Source organism: Ceratosolen solmsi, unplaced genomic scaffold (assembly GCF_000503995.2).
Source record: "Ceratosolen solmsi marchali unplaced genomic scaffold, CerSol_1.0 scaffold6, whole genome shotgun sequence".
In the NCBI taxonomy this organism is placed as follows: Eukaryota; Metazoa; Arthropoda; class Insecta; order Hymenoptera; family Agaonidae; genus Ceratosolen; species Ceratosolen solmsi.
Genome location: NW_011948414.1, coordinates 16,089,709 through 16,115,649, shown reverse-complemented (window position 1 = coordinate 16,115,649; position 25,941 = coordinate 16,089,709). Strand labels below are relative to the sequence as shown.

At 25.0% G+C, this 25,941-nt stretch overlaps 5 protein-coding genes across 5 annotated transcripts; 3 read left to right on the top strand and 2 right to left on the bottom strand.

Annotated features, from left to right (window-relative positions):
* The first annotated feature begins 1,063 nt into the window (after positions 1 to 1,063).
* On the top strand, positions 1,064 to 3,182 carry Gmppb (GDP-mannose pyrophosphorylase B). Its single transcript, XM_011507261.1, is given in 7 exon segments — positions 1,064 to 1,250; positions 1,466 to 1,630; positions 1,722 to 2,115; positions 2,196 to 2,357; positions 2,502 to 2,609; positions 2,612 to 2,723; positions 2,805 to 3,182. Coding segments are annotated over 6 exon segments (1,098 nt in total). The 5' UTR covers positions 1,064 to 1,250; positions 1,466 to 1,477; the 3' UTR covers positions 2,974 to 3,182.
* A 1,337-nt stretch (positions 3,183 to 4,519) lies between these two features.
* nbs (nibrin) lies at positions 4,520 to 8,101 on the top strand. The gene is made up of 9 exons (XM_011507260.1): positions 4,520 to 4,711; positions 4,784 to 4,917; positions 5,228 to 5,385; positions 5,703 to 5,862; positions 5,944 to 6,199; positions 6,268 to 6,399; positions 6,489 to 7,735; positions 7,799 to 7,894; positions 7,989 to 8,101. The coding sequence occupies exons 1-9, from the start codon at positions 4,687 to 4,689 to the stop codon at positions 8,055 to 8,057; spliced, it is 2,277 nt and encodes a 758-aa protein (XP_011505562.1). The 5' UTR covers positions 4,520 to 4,686; the 3' UTR covers positions 8,058 to 8,101.
* A 2,751-nt stretch (positions 8,102 to 10,852) lies between these two features.
* NO66 (Bifunctional lysine-specific demethylase and histidyl-hydroxylase NO66) lies at positions 10,853 to 13,395 on the bottom strand. The gene is made up of 5 exons (XM_011507259.1): positions 12,570 to 13,395; positions 12,099 to 12,376; positions 11,286 to 12,024; positions 11,032 to 11,218; positions 10,853 to 10,965 (listed from the first exon to the last, which is right to left on the bottom strand). Exons 1-5 carry the CDS (start codon positions 13,064 to 13,066, stop codon positions 10,891 to 10,893), a joined length of 1,776 nt encoding a protein of 591 aa, XP_011505561.1. The 5' UTR covers positions 13,067 to 13,395; the 3' UTR covers positions 10,853 to 10,890.
* Positions 13,396 to 14,246: 851 nt separating this feature from the next.
* On the top strand, positions 14,247 to 16,199 carry LOC105368498 (uncharacterized). Its single transcript, XM_011507510.1, has 3 exons — positions 14,247 to 14,473; positions 15,158 to 15,511; positions 15,593 to 16,199. Exons 1-3 carry the CDS (start codon positions 14,303 to 14,305, stop codon positions 16,130 to 16,132), a joined length of 1,065 nt encoding a protein of 354 aa, XP_011505812.1. The 5' UTR covers positions 14,247 to 14,302; the 3' UTR covers positions 16,133 to 16,199.
* A 1,041-nt stretch (positions 16,200 to 17,240) lies between these two features.
* LOC105368274 (heparanase) lies at positions 17,241 to 19,362 on the bottom strand. The gene is made up of 6 exons (XM_011507258.1): positions 19,338 to 19,362; positions 18,908 to 19,238; positions 18,598 to 18,812; positions 18,165 to 18,524; positions 17,594 to 18,026; positions 17,241 to 17,421 (listed from the first exon to the last, which is right to left on the bottom strand). The coding sequence occupies exons 2-6, from the start codon at positions 19,228 to 19,230 to the stop codon at positions 17,256 to 17,258; spliced, it is 1,497 nt and encodes a 498-aa protein (XP_011505560.1). The 5' UTR covers positions 19,231 to 19,238; positions 19,338 to 19,362; the 3' UTR covers positions 17,241 to 17,255.
* Positions 19,363 to 25,941: the final 6,579 nt, after the last annotated feature.

Below are 25,941 nucleotides of genomic sequence, written 5' to 3'. Positions count from 1 at the left end.
TGATTATTTCGTATGTTTGTTTTTATGGATTCTCGATTCTTAATTATGGATCCAAGATGCTGTTACCACCTCTGATCTAGATTGTGAAGATATAAAATTATAAGTAAAATCTTCATATGCATTAACTATATTCTATTTCTTCCTGTCGCTTATTGAAAATATGAAGCGGATTGTTATTATCAAATGATTGTCAACGTATGATTTCTCGTACTTGTTAATGTGATCGCAATTCCTTGATCCCATGCTTAAAAAATTATATTAAATTCGAGTAGTATAAGATAGATAGATAGATAGAGAGAGAGAGAGAGAGAGAGAGAGAGAGAGAGAGAGAGAGAGAGAGAGAGAGAGAGAGAAAGAGGCAATGAAAGTTTGGTGATTCGATGGTAAATAAATATCCATGTATTAACTATAATTAATCTGTAAGTGGATTTTTCACAAATCAATGCATAAGAAATGTATAATTTTGTAGAGTAGGGAATTCATTAGGGAATGTGTACACGATATAGCTTCATTTAGCTTCTTTTAACATCTTCATCCAATCATGCAAAACAATCATACCGGTGTCATTTTATACGTTGAAATATTGATATTTTTCTAAATATATATATTTTATATGCTTCATAGAATTTTATTTTTTCTTTTATATTGATCAAATAGATATTTTACGACCATCGATAAAATACAGCAACTCCCTTGCAACTTACACTGACATTTCTTTTACCTTGGCTACGACATATTTGATAGTACGCGCGACACAATAGCCAATGACACTACTCTTACATATGAAATTCAAATGTCCAAAAGTCAAGTTAGCATATATATATATATATATATATATATATATTATGGCATATTTTCATTCCATCCTACCGTAATTTTTACCGATCCCTGCTGCTGCTGCTGCTGCTGCTGCTGCTGCCGCTGCTGCCGCTGCTGCCGCTGCTGCCGCTGCCGCCGAAGACTTATTGCATCGGTTCGTGTAAAAATCCACTAGTTTAAAGTTATCAAAATTAATTCATAATTTAACGTTGGATCCACAATCTCCCATTTTATTACATCTTTACCTACGCTAATTATACTCGAGACGTTTTATCAATATAATATTGCTATTCGTTGCATTAGAAACGGACTGACAGAAGTCATATTTATTTAACAACTACGTGGCAGTTTTTAGTAAATTTGTATTCAAGACAATTGCTCTCATTTTAGTTTTTTATATTTTATCGACAAAGACAAACAAGATTCCTTAGGTATTTACGAATATATTATAATTCGATATCATATATTTAATACGTTTAATACGTTTAATCCAGTAATATTTATATTAGTGATATTTATAATTATATGAGTTATCTGTCAAAGCAACCAATATTATTTCTATATCAGTATGATATGTTAATTATTTTAATACGCAATTATAAGATATTGCAATTTGACAATTTGTTGTGCTTGTTGTTTGTAACAGGTGGATCGCGCAATGTACGAGAAGAAGAAAAAACCCAATGTTATGCGAGCACTTATACTTGTAGGAGGTTACGGTACGAGACTACGTCCATTGACACTTAGTAGACCCAAGCCCTTGGTTGAATTTGCAAATAAGCCTATGCTATTTCATCAAATTGAAGCGTTGGTAATTATATTTTCAATTTAATAATCGATTGAAATTTAGCGTGCACGTATGGGATCTGCTATTACAGGCATTATTATTTCATTGCAAACAGGTAAAAATTAATGTAACCGAAGTGATATTAGCTGTATCTTATAGAGCCGAAGAAGTGGAAAAGGAACTTTATGAAAAAGCCGAAAAATTGGGTGTCACTCTTATATTTTCACACGAATTACAACCTCTTGGAACAGCTGGACCTCTTGCACTGGCAAGAAATATTTTATCCTCTGACGACACTCCATTCTTTGTTCTCAATTCCGATATTATATGTGATTTCCCTTTCAAACAACTTTTCCAATTCCACATAAATCATGGTAAAGAAGGTACTATCGTTGTAACTAAAGTCGAAGAACCATCAAAGTATGGGGTTGTTATTTGCAATGACGATGGTCAAATAAATAGTTTTATCGAAAAACCTGTGGAATTTGTTTCAAATAAAATTAATGCAGGTAACTTTTCATTCTACAAAAAATTATGTTATTATTTTAATTTATTATCTAATTATATGTGTAAAATAAATTTGATTTAGGAATGTATATACTTAACCCAAGTGTATTGAAAAGAATAGAATTACGTCCTATGAGTATTGAAAAAGAAGTATTTCCTAATATGGCAAAGGAAGGTGAGTTATATGCAATGGAACTTTCCAGTTACTGGATGGACGTGGGTCAGCCTAGAGATTTTCTTACAGGTTTTGTATTTATTTAGTTTCTTTTGTTTTTTTGTTTTTTTTTTATTTTATTTTTTTGTTTGTTTTTTTTTTGTTTTTTTTTTGTTGTTTTTGTTAATTGAACAATAAATAAAGATAAAGAAAAATTACCCTTTTTTATATTAGGTATGGGCTTACACTTGAATTTTTTGAGACAAATGGCACCAGAAAAACTACATGACGGACCCGGTATTGTTGGAAATGTTTTAATCGATCCTACAGCTAATATAGGGAAATTGGACCAAATGTTACAATTGGTCCTGGTGTTACCGTTTCTGATGGATGCTGCGTTAAACGAACAACCATTTTAAAAGATGCTGTTGTCAAAGAACATTCTTGGCTTGATAAGTAAAAAACAAAATGAAATATATTTCTAAATAATTTAATATAGAGGGAAATAATCTATTATATAAATATATTATATTATAGATGTATAGTGGGTTGGAAAAGTGTGGTTGGACGTTGGGTTAGAATGGAGAATACAACCGTCCTTGGAGAAGATGTGATTGTCAAAGATGAACTTTACATAAATGGAGGACAGGTATTACCACACAAAAGTATTGCTGCATCTGTCACAGAACCACAAATTATTATGTGAAGTTATAATAACTATAATGTATTTAAAGCAAAGACTGATTATTAACAAAGTTCTATTAAAAAAATTGTTATATGAAATGTATCATATTAATCACGATAAGTAGGCATTAAAATTGTATACTTGTAAATTTATAAATATAATTATTATATTGAGAAATAATAAGTAAATACAATTTTTTCACAAGTTTGAACATAATGGCCAGTCTTTAGCATATTGTGCATACATGTTATTAAATATATTGTATATAAAATTATTACTATTATTATTATTATTATATATATATATATATATATATATATATATATATATATATATATATATATATAAACTATTATAAATCATTTGGAAGAAAAAAAAAATATATATATATATATGTAAATTTATATAAATTTAATCATAATCTTTTAGTATTGTAATAAGAGCTTGATATCATTAAGAAATTATAATTCCCAATGTACATTATTTAACATATTAAAATAATTTGATATTCATACTTTTATATATAAATAAGATAAGGATCCTTTAAGAGAGAATGTCAAGATATTTAAAACGAATAAATTGAATTAAATGTGAAAACTTAATTTTTAATAAAATATATAAATTGTTACTCGATATAAATACTTATTTCATAAAAGAAAAATACTACATTGTTTATAAGCAAACAAATAATTTATAAGATATAAATTATACGATTTATTATATAATTTTATTTCAAGTGTCCTGTTGATTATTTAATATAAATCTAATAAGCCTATGTCACAATAGTTTGAAATAATTTATTTATTATTTAGAAATAAACTTTATTTTATTTTCAAAATCCAAAAAAATATATAAAATGTAGAATTTTATAAAAATACATTAAAATACTGAGTAATTTTACAGACATATTTATTATATGAATTTTTCATTCAACAAGAAAAACTAAACTTGAGAAACATAAATTTAAAATAATAATAGTCAAGTAAAAGGTAAAAAATTATAAATTTATGAAAAAAAAAAAGTATATATATATATCTATATATTATATTAATCATTTGAATACTGTAAGTTTATTAAATATCCATTGAAATTATATCGCAATGTTTCCTGATTTTCTATTTGACTTACTTTGTTTTATCAGTCAATTAATAAATACAAATTGAAAATACTCATGTCTTATAAAAAGTAGGAAAAAATATTTGATTATATTTTACTTATGATTTAATTATTTTATTTATATAAATAGATCCTTTTAAATATATATATATATATATATAGGCATGCATATTAATATAGAAAAACATTTAATATATTAAATTATAAAATAAATTTTGCTGGAATATCTTTTTCATTTACAATATAAATATTTACAATGAATAAATAAAGGGAAACCAATCATTCAACTTATAGGATCTAATGATATAAAAATTTCGTTTAAAAAAACAATTTTGTATTATCTATTTTTTTATTTACTAATAAAATCGAAATTTCATTTTGAAAATTAACGGTGGAATAAAGGTGGCGCTATCATGTGTAGTAATTTGGCGATTTTTGCGGATGATTTGTTTGTACGGATGTATGTTGATGGAACAAATTGTATTCTTTTGAGTCTTACATTATTTATTTGAAAATATTTAGAAATTTAGCATTACATTTTGCATACGTAGTTTTAGTATGCATGAAAATTTTATTTCATGAAGTTTTTACATTTCTCCATCAGCTTTTGTTTATAAGATGTGGTTACTAAAAGATAGCGATGGTACGAGAATGACTATTTTACTTATTGCCTCAAATTATAAATTAATTTATGTAATTTTCTTTTTGCTTGAAGGAAGAATTAGATATTTACGACCAAATACTACAGTTAATGTGGGTAGGAAACAAACAGATATTGTTTTAGAAAACGATTCATCGATTAGTAGAGCACATGCTACAATTGTTATCACTTTAAAGGACCAGATGAAAGTAATTAATAATTATTATTATTTCTATAATCAAGCACTTATATTTATTATTATAACAAGCTGTATAATAAAAATATTGCTTTTATGATTTAAATTTATTTTTAATATAATAACATTTTAATCATTTATATTTATTAGTAAAATATTGTTTGAAAAATAGATATATTTAATTTGATATTCGATATTTGATATTTTTAATACATTTTAACAGTTAACGGCTGGTAATAATTAAAATGTTATAGTTTATATTTTATAATGTATATTTTTAAAGTGAATAATATAAAATAATATAGATCGCTTAATTTTTCAAGATATCCGAAGAGTCATCTAAAGTCATTGTTAAAGATATTAATTCAAAATACGGAACTACAATTATAAGAAATGGAATACATATAAAAGTGTCTACTAAGGGAAATGAATTGCAACCTTCAGATTTAATAAAATTTGGCTTACAGCATCACATTTTTAAGTAAGATTGAAATGAATAATTTTATCATTTTTAAAACTGAAATAGAAGAATGAGAGAGAACTATTTTTAAAATCATTAAATGTTGAGAAATTGTTACAATTTAATAAGTATTTCTATTTAATTTTTAATTCAATAATTAAGAATTAGTTTTGAATAATATTAAAAAAAAAAAAAAAACATTAATTTATAATTCAGTTTAATATTTAATTTCATAATAATTAAAGAAAATAAATAAACATTACTTTTTTCATTTACATAAAATTAAGTTCTATTAATTGATGTATTTATTCTACATGTTTTACTATTTATTTCTATAGGGTTGAATATATTCATTTTATAACAGTTATTTCTCGATTAAGCACAGATCATAAGAAAAAGTTAAAGAGTATTATGGATAGCATTGGTGGAATTATTATTGATTATTATGATGAGAGATGTACACATTTGACAGCAACAACTGCTACATCAACTAATAAGGTTTTCCATAGTAATAATAAATGTACAATTTAATCAATATATTTAATTCATAGAAAATTGTATTTATTTTATACGTTTCAGATCATTTCTGCAATAATAGCTGGTATACCTATAATTGATATAAATTATTGGATGGCAGTACTAAATGCCATAGAAGTAAACAATAATCTTCCAGATCCAAATCTATTTATACTTTCATTACAAGATAAAGGAGTTAATTCACAACGTGTATCATTAAAGCCAAACCCTTTACGTAAAATTATTTTTCAAGAAAAAAAATTTATTTTTTTTTCTGCAAAAACATTCGCAGAATATAATGGAATGATAAAAGAAGCAGGTATAATTGGCAATTCTTAAAAAGAATAATTCTGTTTATTTACAAATTTTTTATTTTTTACTTTCTAGGTGGCAAGGCAGAATTATACACTACAAATTTAAAAAATATTTCAGATGATCTTTTTACAGATAATAACATTATAATGCAAATAACCGATGATAGTTTCACAGATGATGTGGCAATATTTAATGCAATTATTTGTAAGTTTTTTTTATTTTTTTTTAATACAGAGGTAAGTTTACAATTTTCTTTCTACTAAAAATATTTCTCTTTGTTTATAATATTTCAGATGAAAAAATGCAAGAGAAGAAGCTTAGAATGATAGCTGAAACTGAAATACCATTGGCCCTCGTATATGTATCATTAGATAAATTTTGTAATCCAAAATATCATTTCAAGGAACTAATAAAAAGAAAAAGTCTTGTGAAAGATGTATCTAAAATACTTGCATTAGATACACAAGACATTTTACCATCTGTTCATTCAAATATCGATCATACTGCATCAAATTCAAAGCAGATGTATATTCCTGAAACTGAAGACTATACTCAAGAAAGTATTATACAAAGGGAAAATTACGTTTCTCATAAAAGTGTTCCCAAAATATCTAATTTAAAAAATATCGATCCTACCGTAGAAATTGAAAACAGTTTGTCCAAAATAAATGTCGATAAAGAAGAATCCCCATTTATTATAAAATCAATGGATATAAATTCTAGAAAAAGAAATATTGGGAATGTTTACGAAAGTGCAGATAATAGTGGCTTAACTTTTGCTAAACCTCAATCAAAGAAAATAAAAATTAAAAACAATATTGTTAAAGAAATAAATTTACTAGATTCTGAGACAAAGAAAAAAAATTCAAAATTAAAAACAATGTATGAAAATCTGGGAGTAGATGATGCAATAATTGATCAAGAGAGCAACGAAAGTTTTGATAAGCCATTAGAAGCTCCAAATTTAAATATTAAATCCAAAAGATTGAAATGTATAGCTACAAACGGTAAAAGTAATAAAAGAATATTTGACGAATTATCGGACTTGAAAGAATCATATAGAAATGTAATGGTTGAGTCGAAAAATAAAGAGTTTAACAATTCTATCGAAATGAGTGAAAAGAAAAGAAAATTATCTGTTGAACATAAAAATAATGATGAATTTGTGGAAACAGAAGAGCAAAATAACGAATCAATAAAAGAACAGGATAAATTTAGTAAATGGGGATTTAAAAAGTCCGAAAAAAAAATTATAGATTTCGATTTAGATGATATGGATGAGGATGAACCAAACATTCAAGATTCTTTATTACAATCAACAATTTTAAATAAAGAATCTACAAGTCTTTCGAAAGAAGCAAATAACACTCCCATTTCAAACATAGACAATATATTACTTGAATTTAATGAAAGTGATAAAGATATTGAAATACAATCACCTCAAACTAGCAATGCAAAACTTTCTATAGAAAGCGTCAAAAACTGGATTTCTATCGAACCTTTAAAAAACAACGATTTATTGGAAAATAACACAAATTTGGTAATATTCCTCATGATTGTAGAAATATTGAAAAAGTAATAATGAAGTGTTTTAAACTTTTAGGTGAAAGATAAAACTGAAAAAACGTTTTCAATTAGATCCAATATATTATTAGCGTCAAATACACACGATAAAAGCAGTTGTAAAGTTTTCAAAAAGGTATTTACATATTTTTTTTATATATATTATAAAGAAAAGTTATAATAGATATCTAAATTGTAAAATGTTATTATTATTATATATTATTTTCAAGGTATACAACCAAATTCCAACTAAACGAATATTATTATCTGACATGACTATTTGGAAACCAAATACTTAAAAGTCTTTGTTAAACAATTATTTATTTATATTTTAATTTAATAACATTTTTCTCTGTGATAAAAATATAGTTTAAGAATAAAAAGATATTACGTTTTTATATTTAATTTTTTAATAAAAAATTATTGTGTATATATATATATATATATATATATATATATATATATATGGTTAGAAATTTCATTTTATTTTTATTCTTCATACCTATTTAAATAATTTTATTGCAGTTAGATTTTAATATTTTATTATAATGTTAAAAAAAAACACATTAAAATAAATATTGTCATAAAGAGTTAAAAAATATTTATCAAAAATCTTGATTGAAAAAAAAGTAATTGTTTGAGATTATTTTATAATTATAAATTATTACGATTTATAGAAATTTAAAAAAAAAATTGAAAAGTAAATAATATTATTGCATTAATATTATTAATAAAGTATACTTTACAGTAATAGTAAATGATTCAATGACTTTTTTTTTTTTTTTTTTTTTTTTTTTTTTTTTTTTTTTTTTAATATCAAAACAAGTGCTATTGTACGTGTACCGATTTTCGTTAAAAATATTTTAAGTAAACGAGAGGAGTCCTCGACTCGTTTAAAACGACTCCTCTTACTATATGATAATCGGGTGTATTGGCAAGCATGTTTTGTTTTAATTTTATTTCAATAAGTTCGTATAATATTAAAACTGCATTTTAATTTTGTCACTGAAATAATCGACGGTCCAACAGTCGTCGATAAAACGATTTTTTTTTGTACTGATTCGTGTGGTACTATAAGGATGGAGTCTCCTTTTAACGTCATGCGATGAGTAGAAACGTTTGTGTTTCTTTAATTTTCAAACATCCGCCCTCGAGAATTTTTGATATACACACTTTATTTATACCAAAAATCTTGGTACAAAACCAGAAATTGATTAAATAAATATAGGAATATAGCAATATTTTTAATACGCTATTTATACTTTAAGCATAATATTTGTCTATTTTACAATATGCATGTTGAGAAAAGTATGATAAAACAGTCATGACTACAGCTAACGAATGTATAAAAGCTTTGTAATGAATAATGAAATTCATTATTTCAAAAATTCTATTTTTCTCATATTTAAAGAGTAACAAAAAAATTTACACAAATGTGAGTTTATTCGTATATGATATTCGTAAATAGTACAAAATTTTACATTTATGTCAAAACATTCTTATTTATTGAAGTTAATTTAATAATTTTATTACAATCTTTGAATTAAATAAATTTTCTGTTTTTTTTTTCTTTTCTATTATTATTATTATTATTATTATTATTATTATTATTATTTTCGATATATTGTTCAATTAAGCACAGTTCCATAAAAAAAATTTGTATATTAAAGACTAAAGTTTTGACTTGGTTTAACACGTTTGATCGGTAAAGTGAGAAAGAAAAGATGAGAAAGAGAAGAATCATAATATTCTCAATTTCCTAATTTTCAAAGCACCGCTATTAATTATATCTTTTATTTGTTAAGTTAGTTAACGTATGCTATATAGTGAATTGGCATTCCTTTTTGACATATTAAACTTCCTCTGTGGTTTGATATGATGTGTTTGGGGGTTCCCAGTTTTCCTTTTGCGGGCGTTATTTTGTCATTTTCCAAAACATCTTTTCACGATGATTATCGTCTTGTAAAAGACTATTATTATACCTTATATATCCATAATTTTATTAAATAAACTAAATAATTGTACGTGGATATAAGTAATATGTTATTAATGTTTAAAAATATGTTAAATTAGATGGTTGAGCGAATTCACACATTCTACGGATCATTTTTTATGGCTTAAATAAAATTTTCCCTCTTGAATATTCCTCTATTATGGTTCTTTCACAACGCCAATAAAACTTTGGCTTTTCTCCAAAGACAATGTAATACACATTTTTTCTTTGAAATTCTATTACGTAATATTTATTAAAAGAAAAGATTAGTTTTCCTTTCTCCATAGAAAACTTTACTACTCCTCAACACTAATTTCTAATAAAATATTGCAAAGTGACAGATTATGAGCCAATTACCATAAGTCAATATTGGCTTCTTACGAGATTTTAACGTAATTTTCAATTTTTTTTTTATAATTAATTCCGTTAAAAAAAAAAAAGATATTATATTCTATTCAATTTTCTATTTTGTTTATATTATTAATATTATAATTTAAAACTTCTATCATTATATTTAATCTTTTAAAATGAGAATTGAAAATTTTATGCAATACTTTCATTGCTCACAATAGACAAATTTATTAAAATCCCAGTTATTTAATAAATGGCTATTAATATATAATATAATATATATTTTGCGTTTGTGTTTACATATTAAATAAATATATAACAAATAAAAGAAACTGTCTTGAAAAGATAAAATAACTTTTAAATACTATAAAATAATGGGACTGGTAAGATATAATGAAGGGTAATAAAATTAACATTAAAATTGTTTATATAAAATGAAAAAACATTTGTACATTTGTGTACTACACTCGTATAAAAAAAATGATATTTCGTTTAACCATATTTACATCGGTATTTATTTTATAAAGACAATAATGTAAATAAAACAATTTTATTTAAAAAAAAAAAAAAAAAAAAAAAAAAAAAAAAATTACAGAAATTTTTATTAATTTAATATTTAATTCGTTGTTTTAGTATTCAATTAATATATTCACATGTATTAATTCTTTTATAATTAGTGAACACATCATTTACTTTACAATTATTCCTTAATGAATATCATTAAATATTAAAACATTTTTTTTTCAAATTACATTGAAATATTCCGTACTTATAACACTACGTAAAAATTAGCTTTTAATAATAGAAAGAGGTCGTTCCGATATAACAATAGCTTTCTCCCACAAGTCTCGAACAAGTTGTATCTAAAAGTTCAAATTAAATTATTATTTTTTACCTTTTGTTAAAAACGCCATCTATTAATAAATCACCTTTTTATCTAGATCACCGATTGGAAGATCTTCTACCCTTATATATTTTGGAAATTGAACTATAAGCTCTTTTATTGCAGGTACAAATTCCAAATTAATTTCAAAGAATTGCAGTTCATATTCGTGGTATGTCTTGGAATTTTCGGACGAATAATATAATTGATATACACCATTTTCTTCGATCAGCCTTTACAGTAAAAAGAAATACGAGACAATATAGGAGAAGTTATATTATAATAGAAATTGTTTCTTACCTTACAGAATGATTTCTCGATAATCTTATGGAAGTGTCTAGGTCAATTTCAACCCGATTAATAACCACACCATTTTTAACCATCCTATCTCCTGCTTCATAAACCGAACATAATCTTTCATTTGCACTTAACACTGGTGGTAAAAAGTCATGAATATGATGTTTTGCTAGTTCATCCGCAGCTTTATCAATGTTTATATATTTCAGTAATAACGTGCTAAGATTTTTTGTCTGTTCTAAAAATTGTTGGCGTGTAACATCATTTACGTTGTCAGTGTAGACAGAGCCTACGTAATTTAAATAATTAAACGGTAGGCCCTTTCTAAAGCGGAAATCATTTTCAATGGCACTATTTAATGCTTGAGGTATAAGTTTCTCTAAGAAATCGCCCCAACTATTTTTTTGATAAAAGCTTAGAGTTATGTGTAAGCTGTGACTATCAAAGCCAAAGGTATCTGCTTGATGAATAGTACCTCGTGGAAAATATAATAAGTCACCAGCATTAACAATAGTATCTAATATTGGCTTTCCAATGTCTTTTTCTGATAAATTTGAAGATGAATATCTTGGCAGAAATTCATTACTACTTCTTGGCTTGTACAATCTCCATCTCTTCTTCCCTTCGATTTGCAATACAAATGCTTCTATATCATCGTAATGAGGCGCAAAGCCTTGACTATTTGGTGGTGTTAAATAAGAATTGGCTCCGACAAAACTATTGAAATATTCTTGAAGTATAGCTAGGAAATAGTAATGAAATTTTAAATGCTGATGAAATGATGGTCGATGCAATTTAAAATGAGAATAGACTTACAATTTAAAGCATGTAACTTAGGTATATATGTATGAGGATTTAACAATCTTACTGAACATCCGTTAGTGAAATAATCCCAAACTACGCTTGGTAAAGCTCTTCCAACTGGATTATGAGTTTCTCTCATATCATTCTCAAAGCATGTAATGTCTAAATTTTTTGAGAATAATACATAATTATCTCTCAAAATTTGATCTAACATTGGCGTACTCATCAAACTCTTATAATATTTTAATTTATTTCTCGTAATATGTACCGGTAATTTTTCCCAATTCTTACTAAATAAATGAAAAATTTTATATTAATAATATTCACTTACACTAAGGTTATATTTAATTAATCATTAAATATCTTTGAAAAAGACACACACACACACACACACACACACACACATATATATATATATATATTATTGTATATATATCATATTATTGTAAATATTTGTATAAATAAGATTTTACATAAACTTACTTGAAAAATTCATCTTTTTTTAAAGGATATATAAGCCATTCGAACAATGCTTCACTTTCATTTATAGGATTAGCTAATACTTTATCGGTAGGTTTTATAATTTTCAAGTATACTTTATCAAACTCTGTTCCTTCATCGGTTAAGACATCGATTTCTTTTATCGAATCTCTATCCGCTACTTTGTTACAATTCTTATTTTTCAAGATACTTCTTTTATTATTATTTTTAAGTTTAGGATGCGTAGAGTTATTATCACACAATTGTTTAATTTTCTTTAGATTTGCCTTTTTAGATTTTGTCCTAATCCCATCATTATCAGAGTTACTTTTAATTGTACTTTTAGTTTGTAACTTTGCTAATTTTGCTTCTTTTTCAACTACATGTTTGAATTGTTTGAGGGCAAATTTTTTTATTTTTAATTGTGGCTTGGAACATTTATATTTTTTTGAATACACCTCAAAAGCCGACAAGTTGTTCAATTCATTTCCTACCTTCATATTTACAATCAAGCACTCTAAATACAAGCAAATATTTAATTAATTAATTAAATATTAATCGTTTAATTGCACAACAAAATTAAATCCCTTTATATATCTCTAGATGTAATTGAATGTGAAAAGTACAAGTAGGTGCAGTGCCAGAAGAACACGAGGGTAGATGAAAAAGATAGTAAAGGGGCATAATTGGAACCATTCCATTGGAACCTTTTCTATAGTGCGGTAAGATTCAAAAACATGCAAGTTGATTCTCGTTAATGAGCTCCTTAACGATGAATAATACGTTATGGTAAGACTTTACGTTTTATTAAGAGGGGGAAAGATAAAATAGAAGGGAAAAAAAGAGGTTATTGGTAATAATATTCGTAGTTGGTCTATTCGTATTTTCTTCGATATATTGTTTTAATCGTCAATAAAATAAAGAAATATTATCGGTAGAATTTTAAGAAGATCGGTAAGTTCCAATCGTTACAAAAGTTTAACGATTCTTTGTAAAATATTATTTCGTTCACTTTATTAATTGTTTTTAAACAAATTATTTAAAAAAAAAAAAAAAAAAAAAAAAAAAAAAAAGTACATGTGTATATAACAAAATTAATAACAAAGGAAAATAAATATTTGCATTATAATTATACGCTATTTAACGTTATTTTTGCCTCTAGATGTAACAAGACAAAAGCTTCAAATACAGAAACTAAAATGCAATTACAATTACATTGTATATGTGCTCTCGCATCTCACGCTTATTTCTTCTTCGTTTTTCCTTTTAGTTTAAATTTTCAAAGCTTAAGACAGCTTACATCAGTGCAAAATTATTACTGCGCAGAATCCAAATATCAACAGGAAGATGCCATCGCGGGCCACAAACTACGTGCGTATATCATTTATCGAAAATCTATCACGTGATGTCGTCATATGACAGTCAAGGGATCAGATGTCTTAACTAGTCTGTCCTCCCTAAATTTATAAAATCTAACTGGAATCTCAGGACTAAGCAGCAGGTATCGGCTCTCACAATTTCTATTATTGCCGTTATATCCAAGAAGTTGAAGGAACAATATTAAATTCTACATAAGGCTAGTCTCATTTTTGAGACTGAATTGCACAAAATAAAGGTTCGGCAAGCAGACGAACATGGACAAAGCTTTGAAAAATGTGAAGTGTTGGATTTTATTCATTGCCTGGATTTTATTCACACAATTAGCCAGTATAGAAGCTGGTAATGTTGTGCCTGTGATGCTTTGGTCTGGTACTTCTTCCAGTAGCCTTATCAATCCTCTGCACAAAACCTCGAGGCCTGAATTTGAAGGAATATTAGCTGAACGTTTGGGCAAGGGGGGACAACCACCCATAATTGTCTTTGTGAAAGACAATTTCTGCGTCGAAGATATTAAATATCATCAGCAGGTTACTAACTTAATTTAATTATATTAATTTAGTAATTATATCTGCCAAGAAAAATGATTTATAGTATAAAATATCAATCTTTAATTTCTTATTTAAGCTTAATTATGAATAACATTTTAATAAATATCTTGTAAACGTTGAAAGAAAATGTCGATACTATAAAGGGAAAAGCTTCATGTTTATTTAAATTAGTTTAGCAAATATATAAGAAACCATACACACTTAAAATTATTTTTAATTCGTAATATTTATTATTGATAAATTTGTAATTTTTATTTTGAAATTAATTTCTACAATGATATTTTAATTTATTAAAATTGTAATAATGTTGGGCCATCTTCTAAAAAACATATTTAAGTGACTAATTTTTATATTTTCAATTATTTTAATATCCCAATGCAATTTTTAATGTAAGATTTGAAAATATATTAAATTAATTAAATTAATATTGCCAAGTTTAATAAGTTATTTTAAATACAAAATAATCAAATTATCATCATTGTGAGGATAAAATTATTAGTTTACAAGATACGCATATTCAATGCAATTAGTGAATATTAGAATATAAGAAATATATTGTATCATAAATAAATAATTTGGTATGTTAAAAAAAAAAAATAATAAAAAATAAACGAGTAACTGTATTCTGCTATTTTCAAATATTGTATTTTTATATTTATGTAGAGTCTACAATTAAATAATGCCGGTTCACTTACCTACTTAACATCTGTCGAATCAGCTTTATCAGTTTTTGAAAATTTATCCTCTTATAATATAACAACCGAAGATAATCTTGAATCAGTTGCCGAAGGCCAATTAGCTTTAATACAATTAAATGATCTTAATGCCATTCCTGAAATATATAATATTGTAAGAGAATCAAGTCCAAATTTAGTAGTCGCTCTTACTGGAAAATCTTGCAGTTATGGAACCTTAGAACGAATTAAAAGGGCATCTGATAATTCAAATAATACAACAAACTTTATTGTAAATACTGAAGACATATTATTTTACGCTCAAAAGAATCCCATGATCAAGGTATTATAAAATTATATATATATATATTTTTTAACTAAACTGTAAATTAAAAGATAAATAATTGTTTTTATATTTTTCAAGTTCAACAAGGAAGATTATGTACAATTAGATTATCCAACGTATATAATCTCACAAAAAGACAATAAACACTATAATTTAACGATGGTTTTTAAGGGTGTTAGTCCTAATAATCCGCAGAAAATTAGTCTTAAAGCTCAATTCAATATCACTAATGGTTACTTTAGATTTCTTGGGTTTCAATATGAACCTAATGGAAATAATATAAAATATTATTTGAAAAGTACAAGTGATATCTATTTTCCATTTAACTTCTCTTATCATTGCTCTAAAGAAAGTATTTTTAGTTATAAAAATAAAGAAACGAAAGAAGAAATTGCATTGAAATTAGTGAATTTGCAAGTTCAAATGGATGTGAAAAAATTTGGCGATGTTTATGATTGCATTGGCTTTATGAGCATACCCATTTGGACTGGAATTTTTGTTACCTCTATTTTAGCAATAATTATGATTTGGGGTCTTACTATGATTATGGACATACGTACAATGGATCGGTTCGATGATCCTAAAGGCAAAACTATTACAATATCTGCTCAGGAATAAGAATATCGATATATTTAAATTTGTAAATAAATGCCATTTTTAAGTATATAAGCTATAATTGTAGATGTTATAAAAAAAAAAACAAACAAACAAACAAACAAATACTATTTAGTTATTTATTAGAAATGAAAATTGCTGTAAAAAAAAAGTTAATACTTTTGAAGATTTAAAAAGACATACATCAATTAAATAAAACCAAAAAGAAAAATTGAATCTAAAATCTTTTCATATCTATTAATATATTATTTCAATTAAAATTACAAAAGTATTATTTTTTAATGACATTAAAATAATTATATTTCTAAATAGGCTTAAATAATTCATGCATTTTTTAAATTAATTATACATAGATCAAGTATAAAAGTCTTATATAAAAGATCAAGTTTCTTTTATATAAGTGAACTAAACATAATTTCTTATTAAATAGATTATTATTTCATATTTTCGCGACTATTATGAATTATAATACTTGTAAATTAGAAAAACTTGATATAAAACTCGTATCTTATTCTATCAGTATTATAGAATTGCAAGCTTTGGACTAAATTTTGTAAAGCTTATTTTCAGTTGAAAAGATTTTAAAAGAATTGAAGTATAAAAGAGATATAAAGAATATGCATAAAATTGGTGATGGTATTAAAATTTTGTTTCATTTATTGCTGAAATGTCTGTACTCTAGCATTAAATACTACTAAATAGATTCTGAATTTTTGTTGTACAGTTATAATGTAATGTATAAATAAATATTATATTAGTTTCAAGTTAAAACATCGTATCGATGAAAAATAAAAAATTTTTTAATTAGCCGCATAAAATTATTTGCATGGATTATCCATTAAATTTATAAATATTATTTTTGGAAACTTGTAATAAATACATTGAATTTAAGTAATATATATATATATATATATATATATATATAGTTGTACTCGAAATAAATCTGTGATTATATATACATATGTATGCATGTGTGCATATATATATATATATATATATATATATATATATATATATACAACAAACAACATTGAAAAATAAAGTATTCGTGAAATTAAATATTTAATTGCCTTATATTGTTACATTTTTTATTAAAATATAAAAATTTTATAAAACATTTTTAATTTTATAATTCTAAACATGATGGTATTTTCACATTATCTATTAAAAGAAAGACCATTGAATACGATGGTAACTCAATACCTTGACTTACTTCTATAATTTTTGGTTTAAAAGGTGGTATACTTCCATCGCTTAAGAGCCTCAATATTTCTCCATTCATGAAAATATTGCTGTTTGAAGAGAATATTTAAAGAAATTTTTAAAAATGTTTATCTTATATGAAATTGATTTTAGAAAAAGTTCATAAATGATTTTGAATCTTTTGTAAAATATAAATTTTTCTATAATCAATTACTGATAATTAAATAAAAATTATAAAGCAGATAATCAACGTGTCGTTACCTCGATTGTAAATTGTCTGATGTAAGGAAGTAAGCAAAAATATTGGATTTGTTCGATATACCTTGGATGTACATTCTTTTTTTTTCATCATTTAAGTTTATTCCATAAATAGTAACTGCAGGAAGACCATTTAGAAAAGTTTGTTTCAAAGCACAATGGGCGTACAATCTTATGTTACCAAAATTATCTGGTGTATTCAAACTCAAAACTTTATTAGAAACAAATTGCTTGAACATTAAAGTTACCCACCAGTCAGGATTTGGATCCAAATTTTCATCAATCATTGCATAATTACCACCAAAAAGTGACTGTCTTATTATAACTTTAACACCTGCCTTGGCGCTGTAGCCCAACTTATCAAGCCATAAAAATCCAGCAACAAATCTATCGGATAACTTTGGCGCACCACCACCGTATGCAGAACTTGTTTCGGCTGTAAGTATAAAAGAATTATAAGTTTTGCCATTAATTTTTCTACAAATCTTATTTATAATAATCTTATTTATCGATGTTTTAGATGAAAATTTGTGTATACACTCAATGAATTATGTTGTATTTTGAGTGTACGTACAAAGCCACATGGACACGTTATGGCCATTCGATCTAATTGCATTTCCCATAGTACTAATTTGTTCAGATAAACGATTGAAAACCTTTGGATTTAAGAAGTCTTCTAATTGAGCTATATGGCCATTAAGGTAGTATTGGTGCCATGTAAAATAATCAACACAATTATTAACATTATTTAAAAAATCTATTCCATACTTAACACCGTTCTTGTATTCGTTGTCGACATGATTTGCTTCTGGCCCAACAAGAATACTGTCTTGGTAGCCTAGTTCATTAAGTACAGTACGCAATTTACAATAATCATTAGCTAATTGTTGTGCAGAAATTGAAATATTAAATACATGAAGAAATGAATTTGGTTCTGCAATATATAATATTAACAAAATTACAATATATCATATCCATAATATTCGTTAAATAATTAGTAATAATACCGTTTCCCAATTGCCAGTCAATTTCCATTTCATGGCTTTTAGAAAATACTATAATTTCTTTTGTATTATCGCTATTCCATGAACCATTGGGTTCTCTTAACAGAACATTCAAGTCAAAAATCATTTTAATCGCTGTTTTCTCTGTGAATTTATAAATAGAGAGAAAATCATTACTAGTTAATGTAAAATTACTAATATCTGCATCATCCACTAAACTCGTGACATTCGTTTCTTTATTTATTTGTGTCTCCGTTAACGTGCCTGACTATTTGAAAATTATTCTTTTAATTACATCGACGTGGAACTATACTTATGACTATAATTAATATATTTATAAAAACATACTTGCTCAAAATATAGACAATCTGCGTTTGTACCACCGATTCTTACATAAGCAGGACTGAGGTGACGAACAAGATTTATAAACTTGTGGTCATTAATAGGCAATTTCTTCATATTCCTTAATAAAGAAGAATCCAAACCAAATGAGAGAAACTTGTCAGATACAATGTGAAGGGGCTGCTGATTTTCCTTCAAAAATACAACGCTACTAAGGGAATCATGATTAATTAACCATGATGAAGTGATGATAAAAACAGAGCAAATACCTATTAATAATAAATTCAGTCTCATTTTTAAACCTGAAACATATTAGTTAAAATTATTTTTTTTTATAAACTTTTTTTCTAAGATACACGTCGATCATCATATCGATGATATTCTATAATAATTTTACTTACTAATGTGGTTATTTATGAAATTATTGTTTTCATTTTTTAATTCATTATTCATTAAAAAATTCATGATCACATATATAATTGATATATAGAAAATAATATAAATATGTGCCAATGACAAATGAAGATAAGTATATTTTATTCCTATTCAAAACTGAAAGAAGCGATTTTATTTGTTCAAAACAATAAATGCCGACAAACATCAACAAAGGCTTGCCGGCTAAATGCGAAAGTACAGTGTAATGTCCGATAAGAACACCTTCTCGTTACATGCGCATTGGCTGTTAAACCTAAATGAAGGATCCTCGCCAACATATGTACACAATAGCAATGCTATACATGGCCGGTCAGCTATTTGATATCGAGTCCTGTTTTCTTTCTCCTGACAATTTATTCAGCCACTCAACGCCTACCACACTTGGCGCTTTCTTCAATTGAGATTCGCTAAATACAACATATTCGCTTATTTATCATTTAAAATTTAAACTACAACTCTGGTAATGAGATGGTCATCAGATGGAAATGTTTTCGTTAAAAGCGCCTTTCGTTCTCAATCGATTTATTCAACCGATCGATAAAGTTCGGAGCTAAATAGATGTTAGTTGTCACTCGAGGGAAATATGAGATGGGAAACAGTCACTTGGCAGTTATCGGCACATTGTGCATTGTAAATTGGCATAAATATTTAAGACGCCTTATTTATAACTTCACTCATATAATTATATACAAATCAATATTAATATTATTTACTCAACATGCCAAAAATAGAAATAGCTTTGCTTTGTTGAATATAATCAGTAGCGATCGGATAGGCTCCTCGTAGATGTTCAAGAAGCATTTGAAACATAAATTACAGGACACACGCACATAATAAAAGCATAAATAAATAAAAATAATGGCATACAAAAGCCAATGATCAAATTACTATTTTTCTATTTACTCTAGATTGACGATTAGTGGAATTAAGAATTTTGTAGATTAAAGGGGAAGTAAGATCTGAGCATTAGACAAAAGCAATAATGTCCAATCGATTAACATTACCAATTATAGATTTATAAAAATATATTCTATTTAAGGGTCACTTAAAACGCAAAAAAAAAACGTGATGATTCTTTTTATTCTTTGATTAAAAACACTGAAAAAACCTCATTCGAATTAGGCTAAATAAATTGCTGAATTGACTATTGATCAAATAAATAAAACAACACTTTCCAAAGAAATAGAGATTTGTTAATTAGATACTAAACGTTTTATAAAAAATTTTAAAATATAAATGTCTCATTAACATATTATTCTAAAAATTAAAGCAAACAATTTTTGTTTTAATTCATGTGCGTAGTTAAATTTTTAGTATTTCTAAAAAAAAAATATTTCTCACATCGATATCTTCTCATAGAGTACTACATATACGAACAAAACTACGGCACTAATGGTTGATTAAATAAATTGCCAAAAGATTATTTGAATAGCTTATATAATATGTATTGAGATAAAAATCTTTGAAAGACATTATCATCGCATAGAAAAAATTTATCATAATTTTTATTTTATATAGAGAATAACAAATTCATAATTAGAAACATTTTTTTAGGTCGCTGTGACTTTATACGTTAAGGTATTATAGAACGTTGAACTATAAAACAATACGAATTACGACAAGTGAGTGAGTATGCTACCTCACACGTGTGCTTATATAATACTTTATTAGCTACTATAAGTTAAATATATAATAAGTCTTATTAAGCTATAAAGCACATTTATTATATTTTTCTATAAAGTGACTTCTACATCTCGTTTTTATATATAAACTTATTTGAATATTATATTTGAATTTTAAACAAAATTGAATTTCATTATTTATTTTCCTTATTCTCATTAACATTAATATATATATATATATATATATATATATATATATATATATATGTGAGTGTGTGTGTGTGTGTGTGTGTATAAATAAAAATCAGAATATATGTATAATTTCATTTTTAGCTCGCACTCTGTGACGTTGATTCACAAGATCTGAGCAAGTACGAAGGTGTTTTATATTATTTATAATATATGAAGATGCAAATATTGCATATTTATAAAGCAATATAATAAATTTTATTATATTTTATAATCTATTAATATATGTTGCACCAAAGGCTAAATTCACTCAAATTTTTTATGTTTTTCATAAATGCCATATACGTAAACATTGTAATTAATATATATTCTTTGCTTTTGTTCCTAAACAAATGAGTTTAAAAACAAAAAAGAAATTTTTATAAATATAACTAGCTTGTTGCTTAAATAAAAATTACAGAAAATAAAAAATATCTCAGAAGCTGAAATATAAGATGAAGCTTAGCAAACTTTTGAAATTATGAAGTCAGGATTATTTCAAATTGATTGATCGTTGTATGGGTAATAAGTAACGATTGTTTAGCTAACTTAGAAAAGTTAAAAACATGCAAATTCATGAGCGACTCATTCGTTAATGAATTCTCGATAAATTAATTTAAGAATCACCACATTGCTTATATAAAATCCACAACGGAAGATGGTAAGGTAATATTTATTAAGAACTCATTATAAAAGAATAATTTAACATCAAATCATTATTTGCATAGGTTTTGAAATTTTACTCAGCTCTTTATATCTCTCTCTCTCTCTTTATACATATGATTTAGTGGAATATAAAATATTTATAAAAAATAATACGAAAATAATGCATCGATTTTTTACATTATCCTAATTATGATTTTTTTAAGTTATTAAAAGATGTTTGTGTAAATAATGAAATACTCTAACCTATTAATACACTGCTTCTATTTAATCAAAAATTATTTTTTATATAAATTTAGTATGTGAATATGTATATATGTATATATATATATATATATATATATATATATATCATTAAACCAATAGTTTAATACAACGTTTAAACTACTTTTTAATTTATAAAGTATATAATTATTATTCTACATTATTAAAATATTAATATACATTTATATAATTATTGAGAATCAATTAGAATTAAATTAGAATTTTCTTTGATTAATATTAACTGATATAACTATTTATAATACTCGTATTAATAAAAATATACGCAAAAATTAGCTACTGAAATTGAATGAGCAATTTTTTTTCAATTATTACATGATTGTTAAAAAAAAAAAAAAAAAAAAATTAATTTCTACCGACATAAGCTTTTAGTTGATTTGCAATTCAGTAAATTGCAATAAAACTACGATATCGGCATAATTTTAAGTCATTAGTAAGAACCAAAGTTTTGCAATAATCGAAATACTGTAGAATCACTGTAGAAATTAAACAATTCTGTAAGTTCCACTTTAAAGTATAATCTAGTCATAATGCCATTAATATTTCTTAATAATAATAATATTATTAAATCATTATCAATACATTTAATAAATTACTCGTGCTTGTGTAAAAAGTCATAAAATATCTTTATTTTTTCTGAACTTTGATATACATTGCGATTCCACATGAAATTACTGATTTTACTTTTAACTATGTTACCTCGTATTCCTACAATAATTTCTCTGTAGTTTGTTGTTATAAATTATCATTATAAAATCCTTTTTATCTATGGTATTAAAATCTATAAAATTAATTGGTGAATGAAATAAAAAGGTTGTCTGATTGTAATAAAAAAAAAAAAAGATTATGTTAGCATTAAAGTAGAATTATGTTCTCGGACATTCTGTGTCCATTTAAGTATAATGAAAATTTGTGCTAAATCGCAAGTTTAAAGTAAAAATATAATAAATGTAAAAAATTATAATGATTTAGTAGGTTATAATAATAACTTATCATGATTACGGCACAATACTAATTTGCCTATAATTAGCTACGACTCCAAATTTACTTCTTTATCAGCATTTTGATTATAATTTATCAATCCTTTTAATCTTAAATCATTGTCTTAGTAAGTTATTTTGGCACTGTGTTTTTCTCATTTACTTATGCAGACAAATTACACAATTATATGATATAATCTTATAGTCTTTGAGAATTTTATGAATTGGATTTTTTCATTTACACTTTATGATTTCGATCTATAATAATTAAAAATTCTATTTTATTATTTATGAGTAAGATTTAACATAATGATTATTTATTTTGCATTGTGTTTAGTCGATATTACATTTCATTAAATTTGAAGTTTATTGAAATTCATATAAAATTCTATATTCATTATTTAAATATTATAAAATTACATTATTTATATATCATAGAATTGTATAAATTATCTGACACGATTATCTGGCATAACATTTAAATATTTATCTATTTATTTATATTTATATTATTAAAGCATTTTATAATTGACAATTAATTAATATATGTGAAAAATAAACAATCAAAGGTACGATGTAGTATCGATTTATTTCTACGTATTTTCATTTATTATTTGAAATTACAATGGTTACGTATAGGGTATAGTTTATCTATGCAATGTTTAAATATACTTAATTGTTTAAATCGTTTATTTAAAAGAAATATTTATAATGTATATATCCTTTGGCATGCGCAATACACAAACACGCACACGCACACTCATACACACACGTGCGCGCGCGCACACAGAGATAAAATCTTTTTTATTCATACAACAATTAGTATAATTTTTTTTATAATTTTTTCAATAACTTTATATTTAACTTAATTTGCATAATATTATATTGTCAAATTTTATATTATTTGCATTTGGAAATATTTTAATTCGTTATATAACGTATATCATGAAATATGTCAAGAAAATTTGATAATTCCAGAAGCATTAATTTAAATATCAATCAAAAATATATGTAAGTACAATCTATTGATAGTTATTTTTAAAATATAAATACTCCAACTTAAAATAAATTATATTACATTATTATTATTATTTGAAATTAAATTCTCAATTCAAAGTATATTGTTACTTTAATTTGACATTTTTACGAATTATTCATATTTGCTTATAATATTGAAATTCTAAAATTTAACGAAACAGTAAATCATTAATCAAGCTTATGCCCTGTGAAATATGTATTATTATCTACATTTTTCTACATATTTTTGGTATATGTAATACTGGGTGTAAAATACTTTTTAGATTTTTTTAAAATTATTGTATGCTGAAACAATTAAATTGAATTGTTGTTTGAAAGTTTCATATAGTGACCATTATCTCTATAATATATATATATATATATATATATATATATATATATATATATATATATATATATAATAAAAGTATAGAATTGACATAAGAGAGTTGTAACTTGTATTCTCTGTAATAAAGTAAAGGGCACACGATAATCGCATTAGTAAAAGGAATTAATAAAAACGAGTAATTATATTTTTGTTTACACATGAAAAATTTAATAAACAGGTACGTATTAAAAATTCTGTTTTATTACATATACCCTATTAATATACTATTATAAAATCTCTTTATTATAATTCCTTACACAAAATGTATCATTTCTTCATTTTTTTTTTTTTTTTTTTACTCAAGATCATAATTGCCAGTAGTTGATTTACCGATGTATCCATAGCTGTAATAATTTCATTGCAAAATTATTTTTTCATGCAAATGTATAAATAAATCACTTGATAAGCCTAGTTGATACAAAAATGTACGGGGCACTCAATCCAGATCACACAATAGAAAATTAAATAACATGATATACGTATTGATTAATATGTATACGAGTGTATGCTGAAATCGTATAAACTGACCAAGACGGATATTTCATTAAGTAGTAACAAAAATTCAATATTATTTGTAAAGAGTTTAAAAAGTCATTTTTTAATTTCTGGACTACTTGTAAAAAAAAAAAAAAAAAAAAAAAACAATTCATAAAGATAACAAAAAGAATAAATGATTTTCTCAAACAAAAAACAAAAAAAAAAACAAAAAAAAATAAAAAAAATATATATATATATATACTTAAATTATATCGATGTTGCAAATATCGATCGATACATAAGATTATTAAAAATACGTTTTATTTCAAATAATTTGTAATAAAATGTTTTAAATTTTACCGCTTATCGGCGTTTAACAAACTATAGATCTTTGTTAATATAATGTTTTGCAAGAGCACAACGATAATTAGATTAAATTTACTTAGAATATTGCAAACTGATTTAATAAATATTTTCAAGTGCAGTATACTATGAATATATTCTTATGCTGAGATATTATGTTATATGATCGAGGCAATTTCTCGGAGCATAAGACGGTTTAAAACTCGTATTACGCGGCTTTGCAAACACCAATAAACTTAAACCTCTACCGCGCGTAACACAAATTTCCAAAATTTACAAGCACGAAATTCCAATTTGGCTTCGTGACACAATAAATTTCTAAGGGTAACAAATTTCGTTGCATTAAATATATGTGTGCGTTCGTTTATGTGTATGTCTCTATGTGTATGTGTGTGTGTGTGTGTGTTTGCGTGTTTGCGCGCTTATGTGCTTCAATATGAAAATGAAGTTGCATTAGAGGAAAAAAATGAATATTACTATGTTGGCTAATATTCTAAAACTTTTCAGTAAGTTTTCATGTTAGAGATTATTGGAGTCGATTGAATGCCGA

Coding starts and splice junctions, on each gene's coding strand:
- nbs (XM_011507260.1), top strand. CDS start 4,687: ATGTGGTTACTAAAAGATAGCGATG. Junction 4,712..4,783: donor GTTACTAAAAGATAGCGATG/GTACGAGAATGA, acceptor TTTTGCTTGAAG/GAAGAATTAGATATTTACGA. Junction 7,736..7,798: donor TGGAAAATAACACAAATTTG/GTAATATTCCTC, acceptor TTAAACTTTTAG/GTGAAAGATAAAACTGAAAA.
- NO66 (XM_011507259.1), bottom strand. CDS start 13,066: ATGAAGGTAGGAAATGAATTGAACAACTTGTCGGCTTTTGAGGTGTAT. Junction 11,219..11,285: donor TCGAGAAATCATTCTGTAAG/GTAAGAAACAAT, acceptor TTTACTGTAAAG/GCTGATCGAAGAAAATGGTG. Junction 10,966..11,031: donor TCGGTGATCTAGATAAAAAG/GTGATTTATTAA, acceptor TTGAACTTTTAG/ATACAACTTGTTCGAGACTT.
- LOC105368498 (XM_011507510.1), top strand. CDS start 14,303: ATGCTTTGGTCTGGTACTTCTTCCAGTAGCCTTATCAATCCTCTGCAC. Junction 14,474..15,157: donor ATATTAAATATCATCAGCAG/GTTACTAACTTA, acceptor ATATTTATGTAG/AGTCTACAATTAAATAATGC. Junction 15,512..15,592: donor AAAAGAATCCCATGATCAAG/GTATTATAAAAT, acceptor ATATTTTTCAAG/TTCAACAAGGAAGATTATGT.
- LOC105368274 (XM_011507258.1), bottom strand. CDS start 19,230: ATGAGACTGAATTTATTATTAATAGGTATTTGCTCTGTTTTTATCATC. Junction 18,027..18,164: donor TAACGTGTCCATGTGGCTTT/GTACGTACACTC, acceptor TTATACTTACAG/CCGAAACAAGTTCTGCATAC. Junction 17,422..17,593: donor TCAGACAATTTACAATCGAG/GTAACGACACGT, acceptor CTCTTCAAACAG/CAATATTTTCATGAATGGAG.